Source organism: Phoxinus phoxinus (assembly GCF_949152265.1).
Source record: "Phoxinus phoxinus genome assembly, chromosome: 10".
Taxonomy (NCBI): domain Eukaryota; kingdom Metazoa; phylum Chordata; class Actinopteri; order Cypriniformes; family Leuciscidae; genus Phoxinus; species Phoxinus phoxinus.
Genome location: NC_136885.1, coordinates 11906381 through 11918006, shown reverse-complemented (window position 1 = coordinate 11918006; position 11626 = coordinate 11906381). Strand labels below are relative to the sequence as shown.

General features: G+C 35.1%; 1 protein-coding gene across 1 annotated transcript; it reads right to left on the bottom strand.

Moving 5' to 3' along the window:
• Positions 1-1301: 1301 nt before the first annotated feature.
• Positions 1302-10965, bottom strand: LOC307005764 (C-C chemokine receptor type 5-like). The gene is made up of 3 exons (XM_079626216.1): positions 10732-10965; positions 7296-7379; positions 1302-3873 (listed from the first exon to the last, which is right to left on the bottom strand). Exons 1-3 carry the CDS (start codon positions 10736-10738, stop codon positions 2858-2860), a joined length of 1107 nt encoding a protein of 368 aa, XP_079482342.1. The 5' UTR covers positions 10739-10965; the 3' UTR covers positions 1302-2857.
• Between the last annotated feature and the right edge of the window lie 661 nt (positions 10966-11626).

The following is an 11626-nucleotide window of genomic DNA, read 5'->3' as shown; positions in this document are numbered from 1 at the left end:
GTTTTATTCGTCATTTTGTAAAATCCCATTGTTGAAAAAATAGTTCCACTATAGCAAAATAAACGGATTGGAATCATATATTTCGACGATATATTGTTTATAATCATCAACGAACACCACTAACCACTCGGTGAGTTTAACAGTTTTGTAAACGAACATTATTGGCTGTTTTAATGACATTTTCGGACATGCACATTGACTCCAATGTTAAATGGGTCCATGGCCAATTCTATTATAGTCAAAAACTCGAGAGAGGAACCATTGTCAAAAAAATGTTGTTCAACACTCTTGTTCATCCAAAACAAACTACAATATAGACTCAAGGTGTTAAATACCGGAATTATCCTTTAAGTGCAATTAAGTATATTTCTAAGAAGTGAATAAAAAGTACACTGAAAGTATACTGTCATATATTTTTTTTTTAGTTTATAAGTATACTAATAGCACACTTGAATAAACATATTTTTCGTAAGGGATTAAGGATTCTGATAGGTAATATAGCACATTCATAACTACAGCAAGTCCTCTTGACAGCTAAGTGAGATTTTTTTAAATACTCTGATGCTGCATCTGAATATGCCTACATCCCTACTGTAAATGTGAAAAAAAGTATGTGAGAATAGTATGTCCAAATTGATAGTATTCCTAAAACAGTAGGCAAAAAGTATCAGGATGACCTACTACTCTTGATTAACCTAGTTTAAGTGAACCTCGACTAAAAAAGTTAGCTGACTCTGATATAGAGCACTTTTTAATAACTTTTGAGTGTAAATGTAAAAAATGTTTTTTTAATATATAGAAAAATATTTTAAGATATAAAAAAAAACACAGTTTTTTTTTATGTCAAATTCACCTTATAAAAGACCCACATTTCTAAATTTCATTCATTATGATAACATGGATAATTTGACATGGTTTAGTGTAAGATTTTTGCCCATCTTTCGGAAAATTCCGTTTTAAAAGTAAAAAAATATATCACTTTAACCAGTAGATGGCTGCAGAGCTCTAAAAGACATATTTTTTACAAATTTTTCCAGTTAGATTCATATCTACATATTATTATTAATTCATAATAGGCTATGTATATGAATACAACTGGAAAAAATTGTGAAAAGATGTCTTTCAGTTAGTCAAATAGCAAATAGCCATCTACTGGTTAAGTGATAATTTGTTACTTTAAAAACTGCATTTTCCAAAAGATGTGCAAAAATCTTACACTAAACCGTGTCAAATTATCCATGTTATCCATGAATGAAAGTAAGAAATGTGGGTCAAAAAGACCCCGAACAGCGCACAAGGGTTAAGACAAATGGATTTATTGTTTGTTGTGTTTTAAGATTTAAGAATCTCACTAACACCTCTTCCATGATGCCAAATGTTCTCCTCCTATTCATATTTTACATTGAGGGGGTGCATACAACATATTTGCCCACCGGCAACTATAGTTGCCGCACATTCAAATACGATTTTCAAGAAAAAAAAAAAAAAAACCTGGGGAAAATAAATGCAGAATATGTTCATATAGGACACTATTAACACGACTATATGCATGAAACCATTCAGAAAAATTTGGGCACAAATTTAATATAACAGCTTCAAAGTCATTTCGATGGTAAACGAACTGGTATAGGGCTGCTGGCAAAACCAGTAATGCAGGTTTGAGAGGTGGTGCCCGCCAAATCTTACGAGAATCACAGATAATTTGCTTTACGGCACAACATATACAATTATGCAGTAGCCTAATTAGTAGTAAACCATACACCATATTTCAAAAGTGTCTATCTGAATATTATAGCGATCTCTGGAAGCTTTGTTTATGTCAGGGAGTTCCTGGAATGTCGTAAATACGAGTGGGAAGCTCTGGATTTTCGTTAAGCCCTAATATTACGAGGTGGGGACTTGTCTGTGAGAAACATGGCGAAATACCACAATACTTATGGGTATTTAGCAGTGATATTGTCAGGCTTTTATATTTACAGCAAAGTAAGATAATTGCCTGCACAGAATATGATGGCATTATAATATAACAATGTATTATGTATCGATAAAGATTACAGTGGCTTCATAAATTAATTAAAAACAAAGTACACATTATGCACATTTCTTTGTTCTTAATTTTCTAGAACTAGTGTTTAAGAACCTTGCTGTATTTTTGTGTAAATAATTAAGAGAAAGTACACCACTCCGACTAAAGTTACTTGAACGCACCTACCATCGTAAAACACGACTTCCCAGGAGGACTTGAACTCACCATAATTGTGCATAAATGTGCCTCAGGCTGTGAGTATGAATTGAAAACAGTACTTCAGATTATCTAGCGCTCATAATGGTTACATTGGTGCATTTTGGGTAAAAATGGAATAAATATTACTCCTCTGTATAGAAATTTGACATAATCACATGAGTATGAAACATATGAGAATCTATAAATTTTTCTCCAAATATGTATGCTTTTGAACTAAAAGCCCTGAGGGACGTTGTTTTGTCAAGCATTTTCATGACAACCATACAGAAGATTTTTTCTTAATGGGAGCGGCTGACACTCATATTTCAAACAAAAAAAGCGACTGTTTTTCATATTCATAACTCCTGAAACATATTAACAACTGTAACTTTGAGCTAATTTAAACAAAGAATACTTTTCAGTGCGTCTGCATCCTTGTGAAGGTTAACATACATCATTATTGTCAAACAAAAGTGTCAAAAAAGAGAACAAAGACAACTTTCAAGATAAACTTGATACATTCAATAAAAAGGGGGAACTTAGGGATGGTAAAAATATAAGCTACACTACTCAGAATGAAAACAACTCTCTGGAGGAACAAGTTTGCTCTATGCAATTTGTGTCGAGGAATATTCAGAAGCTTCTGCGTTCAGATAACTGTCGAGACAAATTTGTGCAATTGGTGAAGCAACATGGAAACTGATCTTTTAGGACTTTAAGGACTGCTCTTCTGAACTTCTGTCCAGCAAAGGCATAGATGATAGGGTTGAGGCAACAGTGGCTTAAGGCGATAGTTTCCACCCACTGCATGGCAAGGCTCAAATTAGTATGCCAGCTGCAAGAAAGCAAGTAGCCTTTCCTCTGCAGGAACATGAGAAACATGACAATGTTGTATGGAGTCCAGAAGAGGAAATAAACTGCAACCACAGCCAGGATGAGTCTGATGACTTTGTGTCTTTGTTGTAATTGTATGCTGAGCAGAGTGGGGATGATCCGGGAATAGCAAAAACTCATAATAATCAGGGGGATAATCAAGCTCAGGAGGTTCATCTGAAGGTAAGTCAATGACATCCATGCTGTACCTTCAGGAAAATCGGTTCCACAGGATGTTTTGATGCCTGAATCATTTTTCTCTTTGGCAAAAATAATATTAGGGATGGATGCAAACAGACTGAGCATCCAAACAAATGAGGCCAGAATCAAACGCATTTTTGCAGACCGATTTCTGGAAAAGAGACTGTGGGCATGGACGATGTCGACATAGTGATCCAATGTCATTAGGACCATGAAGAAGATGCTGCCATAGAGACCGATCATGAAGAAGCCTGTTATGGTATGACACATGAATTTGCCGAAAATCCACTCGTCTATGGCACCGTGAGCCCAAAAAGGGAGTGACACAAGAAAGAGCAGGTCAGATAGGGCTAGGTTGAAGAAGCACACGTCTGTCATATTCTTTTTTTGACGGTATCTGATCAGGACCCACACTACCAGGCCGTTTCCAATGAAGCCAACAATGAAAACTATGCTGTACAGGGTGGGAAGGAAAACCTCACTGAAGGCCTTCGCGTTGACATTGTTGCATGAGGTTCCAGTGATCACTTCTTGGGTTTGGTCATAGTACTCATCATAGCCTTCTGTCACTGCAGCTTGGAGGGCACACAGAGAACACAATGATGAGTCTATAATATAATATAATATAATATAATATAATATAATATAATATAATATAATATAATATAATATAATATATACACTATATTGTCAAAAGTATTGGGACACCCCTCCAAATCATTGAATCCAAGTGTTCTAATCACTTCCATGGCCACAGTTGTATAAAATTGAGCACATAGGCATGCAGACTGCGTCTACAGACATTTGTGAAAGAATGGGTCGCTCTCAGTAGCTCAGTGAAGTCAAGCATGGCACTGTGATAGGTTGCCACCTGTGCAATAAGTCCATTCGTGAAATTTCCTCACTTCTAAATATTCCATGGTCAACTGTTATAGTATTATAACAAAGTGGAAGCAATTGGGAACAACAGTATGGGGTTATTATTGTTGCAATATTCCAAATAAATAGATTAATATTCACAAATAAATGTAAAGAGATTCACAAAAATGTATCGAATGCACAAATGAATAGATTAAGATCCACAAATAAATGTAAAGAGTTTCACAAAAAATTATAAAATTCACAAATAAATAAAATGAGATTTGCAAATAAATAAAACATTTACAAATGTTTTCTTATTTTACAAACACAACTCTGCCTGGCATTTATTTGTGAATCGGTTCCTGTGCATTTGTAAATCGCTGCACACATTTGTGAATCGGTTCCTGTGCATTTGTGAATCCCCTCACGCATTTGTGGATTTTGAAACACTTCTAGCGCAGACGTGCTTAGAAATCCACAAATAGGTGGACTCCACCCACCGCCTACTCAAGCCAATCAGATAACGGCCACATCGAGCTGGCCAATCGTAGCACGTTATCGCTTCAACCAATCACATTAGGTTTTACGCTCGGGGCGGGAAGTGGGAACTGACTAATTCTTGCATCAATGAAAGGAGCACTGGAGCGCAGTAGTAGCGCTGAACTGTGTGTGGTAAAAACACTCTGTTTTCAAAAGATTGTTGGAGTTTAAGGCCTCTTTATATTTCCATCAGGATACACTCAGGGAATTATGATAATCAGAGATCCCGAGCATCATGAACAGTCTCTACACCGGCAAGAGGCGCGACACAGCGCGTCAAAAGCAAATAGGCACTGTCTGTTCACTGCTGCCGCTGCAGTTTCAAATAATGTAAAACTAGCATGTTTGAAATGTTAACACATATTCCCTATGTGACGTCTGCTTAGCTTTATATGCATAATCGTGCTCTTAACGGCTCTGATCGTAGCCTGCTTATTGACTAGTGCTGGTTACTATCATATTTCGTGATAGTGTACTGGATGCGGGGCATTCATTGATAGTAAACGGATGCCCGCACTTCTGATGTAGCGGCTACTTCACGCAATTAGGACAAATGTTTTTGTATTTATACATTTGGGCTTATATTTGGTATTCTACATTACATTTATTTATATCCTATTGCTATTTGTCACTGCGATTGTGCTTTAAAAGGCAAAATCGTATAATGTCATGCATCGTGTCTACCCTGTGCGAGGCAATCTACACTGGGCAAAGCGAATGTGCAAAAACATTTGTCCTAATTGCGTGAAGTAGCCGCTACATCAGAAGTGCGGGCATCCGTTTACTATCAATGAATGCCCCGCGTCCAGTACACTATCACGAAATATGATTTAAGTAACCAGCACTAGTCAATAAGCAGGCTACGATCAGAGCCGTTAAGAGCACGATTATGCATATAAAGCTAAGCAGACGTCACATAGGGAATATGTGTTAACATTTCAAACATGCTAGTTTTACATTATTTGAAACTGCAGCGGCAGCAGTGAACAGACAGTGCCTATTTGCCTTTGACGCGCTGTGTCGCGCCTCTTGCCGGTGTAGAGACTGTTCATGATGCTCGGGATCTCTGATTATCATAATTCCCTGAGTGTATCCTGATGGAAATATAAAGAGGCCTTAAACTCCAACAATCTTTTGAAAACAGAGTGTTTTTACCACACACAGTTCAGCGCTACTACTGCGCTCCAGTGCTCCTTTCATTGATGCAAGAATCAGTTGAAGTTCCCACTTCCCGCCCCGAGCGTAAAACCTAACGTGATTGGTTGAAGCGATAACGTGCTACGATTGGCCAGCTCGATGTGGCCGTTATCTGATTGGCTTGAGTAGGCGGTGGGTGGAGTCCTTATTTGTGGATTTCTCTGCACGTCTGCGCTAGAACTGTTTCAAAATCCACAAATGCGTGAGGGGATTCACAAATGCACAGGAACCGATTCACAAATGTGTGCAGCGATTTACAAATGCACAGGAACCGATTCACAAATAAATGCCAGGCAGAGTTGTGTTTGTAAAATAAGAAAACATTTGTAAATATTTTATTTATTTGCAAATCTCATTTTATTTGTGAATTTTATCATTTTTTGTGAAACTCTTTACATTTATTTGTGGATCTTAACCTATTAATTTGTGCATTCGATACATTTTTGTGAATCTCTTTACATTTATTTGTGAATATTAATCTATTTATTTGGAATATTGCAACAATAATAACCCCATACAACAGCAACTCAGCCACTTCAGATTAGATCAGGAACAGTGCGTAGAGCTTCATGGAATGGGTTTCTATGGCCGAGCAGCTGCATCCAATCCTTACATCAACAAGTGCAATGCAAAGCGTCAATGCAGTGGTGTAAAGCACGCCACCACTGAACTCTAGAGCAGTGGAGACGTTTTCTCTGTCTGGCAATCCGATGGACGAGTCTGGGTTTGGTGGTTGCCAGAAGAACGGTACTTGCCTGACTGCATTGTGCCAAGTGTAAAGTTTAGTGGAGGGGGGATTATGGTGTGGGGTTGTTTTTCAGGGTTTGGGCTTGGCCCCTTAGTTCCAGTGAAAGGAACTCTTAATGCATCAGCATACCAAGATATTTTGGACAATTTCATGCTCCCAACTTTGTGGGTGAACCCTTCCTGTTCCAACATGACTGCGCACCAGTTCGCAAATCAAGGTCCATAAAGACATGGATGAGCGAGTTTGGTGTGGAGGAACTTGACTGACCAGCACAGAGTCCTGACCTCAGACCGGAGACTGCGGGCCAGGCCTTCTTGTCCAACATCAGTGCCTGACCTCACAAATGCGCTTCTAGAAGAATGGTAAAAAATTCCCATAATCACACTCCTAAACCTTGTGAAAAGCCTTCCCAGAGGAGTTGAAGCTGTTATAGCTGCAAAGGGTGGGCCAACTCCATATTAAACCCTACGGATCATGAATGGGATGTCATTAAAGTTCATGTGCATGTAAAGGCAGACGTCCCAAAACTTTTGGCAATATAGTGATGTATATATATATATATATATATATATATATATATATATATATATATATTTGGCAATAAAAAAACAAACATTATTTGAATATGATTTGCCTCAATCAAAGTATTACCAGTGTTGCAATTGTAGCATGGGGCTCCAGGAATCTCTTCTCTTTTATAGTTATAGTAGTCAGCATAGATATCTGTTGATGTAGCTTGGATGGCACACAAAAAACAAAATGAAAAGTCATATATATATATTCATATATTCAAATTACAGTGTAATTGAAAGCTGTACTTTTTTCTAACATTTATAGGCTTCAAAAATGTAACAACTTTTAATTTAAGTGAACTTAACACAATCTTCATAAACCTATAATAAATGTGACGAAAGCGACAACTTCGTTGCAAATAAGATGCCTGACGGCTTTGCAGTCACAAAACTAGGTAGGATGAACGCATAGTTGTCTCTCCATTCTTCTGTGTATGCCCTATTTTCACTGTCAACTTTCCTCTTTAGCCTCAGCAAACAATAAAAAAAAATGCAGTTTAGTATTGTACAGTTTAAATTGATACACATTTATTATTCATAAATGTAAAGAGGAAATAAAACATAGTTTGTTAAGAGCATGACTCAAACATGCCATTAATGGGCGTATTCAAGTCCTCTTATTTTTATCCATTCCACATCTCCCCACATATGTGTGTTTTATACAAGTTTAACAAACAAGTCAATATTGAGTGACTTATATTTTAGACACTATTATATTGCCTGTTTTTGCTCTATTTTGCCAACGGAAATAGTCCAAACAAAGCCACAGCACTGTAAGTGCGTCTCTGAGCAACACACCGCGGTGTTTCCTTAGTGAATGAATCAGCTTTTTTGAACAAATCAATGATTCAATGAATAAAATAGATTAAGATAATCAAATGATACGTTCCTGAATGAATCAGCTGTTTGAATGAATCAGTTGAATCTTAATGATTCACACATTAACTGTTTTAATTTCACATTTAAAGTATCATCAATATTCATCGTTTTATGTTTTAACCCCTTAACAGGCACCCCCCTTTTTTTTTATAGACATGAAAATGCACATTCCGAACTTAAATGGTTGTAATTCAAGAATGCTTTGGTTTTCTTTGAAAGAAAGATTGGTCTTGTTTTTAAGAAGACACTTGGGAGATTTTTGTAGAAGTGAAATAAATTAAGAAAGTTAAACAGAAAAAAAATGATAGAAGTTTGAGTTTATGAAAATGTACAATGTTAAAAATTTAATTATGCATATTTTATATAAAATATATATTTTCAAAACCTGGTGGACCCTAAAACAGCAAAAAAAAAAAAAAAAAAAAATCAAAGCCAAAAATCTGAACAAGTTGTGTTTCAAATTTTAGGTTGATATGTAAAAAAATAAGCTTTCAGTGAGATTTTGTTTGGGCGCAGTACCAAACTTTTTCACTAGTTGACATTACCATATAAGGGCGCCTTCATTTCCATATGTATGTTGTTTGAGTGATCTGAACCATTATTTTTACAATTTTCATACAATTTATGAAGTAGACATCCTATTCAGAAGTAGTGTTGGAAGTTTGGCAGATTTTGAAATTAATTCAATCATAAAAAGAACACGTATGTGCATTATATCTCGCTGCCACATCACAAATGGTGAATCTATTATTTTTTTCTTTATATTTAAAACATTTTCAGACTTTTTTTCTGAAATAATTGAATGTATGCCATCTTTTGAACTCTTGGCATGAAAACAAACTGAGGGATCTACCAATCTTTCATGATTTTTCATGGTCATCACTATTTCAAAATAAAGGCCTGAACACGCCTTAGATATGAAAATATTCTTGTTGCAAATTGATAAATTACGGCTCCTCTGTAATTTATTTTGAAAAATCAGTCACCAAAAACTAGAGATTGTAAGCTTTCAAACAATATATAGTTTGGATTAGGATTAGTTTAGGATATTACTGTTTTAAATAATGTAATGGCCACTATAAAACTTCAAAACATTATTTATGCTTTTGTAATTGCAATTTAAATGCATTCATGTCCCTCTGAGCTGCATTAAATGTGTAAATGCATCTAACTGCAAATACAGCTTCTGTTTCCTCTCCATTGCAAAACTAATTTTGTTGATACTATTTTAATTTGATTGGTAACAGTGTCTTATTATTATAATTCAATTTGATTAAATTTAGGAAATTGACACAAAAGATGGTGCGTGCAATGCATATAATTAGGTTTTACAAATGGATTTATAAAGGTAAAAATTTCCATAAAAGGAAAAAAATCTAGGCCAAAGCACAATAACAAAATATTGTCTAAACATCGTTATTTATAAAATCTCAGAAAATATAGATATATACTTTTTTTTGTCAATATCGCACACCCTAAAAATGTCCGTCTTAGCCAGTATCCTAGTAAACATACTTGTTTTACTGAACGTAGTAAAAGTAAACGTAAGTGAACGGAAACACTTAAAATGTTTTAAGTGAACGTAAACAGTTAAAAAAATAAAATGTATGCACAGAATATTGGATCCGTGCATTATATTGGATCCATAGTCTTCAAGGGACAGCTTAATAAACCTGCTGCTGTGTTTTTAATGTTAATCAAACAAATAGCATGCAAACAAATGCTCTCGATTTAATTACTTTTGTAACTTTAGTAACAAATATGTCTATATTTATACAGTGAAGACAGTGTTAATGTACATTTGATTACCCTACTTTATTCAAATTCTGTTCCTGAAAAACAAGGTTAGACCTGAATTTTTTTTGCCATTTTTAATTGGATTATTTGTCCTTATTTTATTACTGTCTGTTTACTTGTCTTTAATAATGTTTTAAATTTACATTACTTATGCTAGTAGTTTTTGCAGTATCAAAATTGTAGCCTAAAATAGCATTGTTGTGATATTTCACTGGTATCGAACCACTGACGCAACCAGGCCAATAAAAATGTGCTGTTCTACAGAAAGGATAAAATATGATAGAGCAGAATGAACAGTGATACAGAGGCTAAATACATTTTAAAATGCATAATTAAGCATGAAAGTAACTGAAGGAAATATATATATTTGCTAAACAAAAATAAATCAATGAATATGATTCATATTCCTTTTCTCTAACTAATATTTAAAAATGACAAATACAGTGAAAATACACTATTGACAAGTACCAAAAATGAAAGTGAAATGAAAGTGAAATGAAAGTACCCAGTATCAGTATCGCCTAGTTCTGGAAAAAAGTGGTATTGCCTTCCTAGTTAAAAATTGACATTTCTAATGATGTATTTCAAGATAGTAAAAAAATGTATGCTTTAAAAGATATTGATTAATTAATGATACCAAATTTAAAATGTAATAGGCTATGTGTTACATTTGCAAATGGTAGCACACGCACCCTTGTTGTAAAGCGTTAGGAAACACAAAATAATAAATCCCCCTTACACACCCCAAAATCATAAAATCATGGGTGGTGCTATCCACACCCAGCGCCATTTATGTTTTAATACCGTTATCAATTAGGACGCATGCTTCATAAACTTACTCTCCATCCTGCCGACTGTGTTTGCCTGCTACTCTCCAACGTGACGTTTCCGCTCCGGCGTAGGACTCGGTTGAAGCTGCTGGATCTTCCCAACCACAACTTTTCCAAGACCCGCCGCATTCTACTTCTGATTGGCTAGTAATGTTAGTTTGGCTGAGAGTGAAAGCTGTGTTCCTCTATACGATTGGTAGGCGAACTCATGAACTCGGACTTGATATCAACATGTTTTTTTTTTCACAATCCGCAGCTAAATGCAGTACGCCTATGGCAAGCCGGTTTAACATGTAATCTTTAATTGAAAGTTTTGCTTATTCAACTTCTTAGTAAACTTTTTTGATGTTTTGATTGGTTTTGTTTGGTTTCTTTTTTTGATATGTCTGAAATAAAATTTCTTCATACTAGTATTTATTTAATAGGTACTAGTATCTAATGAATAAGTACTAGTAGACTATCTAATAATACTAGTAACTAATGAATAAGTAGGCCTACTAGTATCTAATAAATAAGTACTTACCAATTTAATAGTTACTAGAATCTAATGAATAAGTACTAGTGTCTAGTCAATATGTACTAGTGTCTAAAAAATAAGAACTAGTTTAATGAATAACTTTTAAAATGGTACTTGTATCCAAAGAATATGCTAGTAGCTAATGAACAAGTACTAGTACATAATGGAATAGATAGGCCTACTAGTATCTAAAAAATAAGTGGCCTACTAGTAGCCTGAAAGTAGATGCTAGTAGGTTTTAACAATAAGTAACATTTGGCAACATAGACATGTCTGAAAAGGAGTAGGAAGAAGTATACACTTATTTAATCCTACCCCTTTTCCATAACTTAGTACATTTTTTTATTATTATTTCATTTACCAAATATTTATATCTTATTTATATTG

Bases quoted from the DNA above. Each gene is read 5' to 3' on its own strand.
- LOC307005764 (XM_079626216.1), bottom strand. The intron at 3,874-7,295 runs GTAATACTTTGA...GTGCCCTCCAAG, and splicing joins ATGCTACAATTGCAACACTG to CTGCAGTGACAGAAGGCTAT.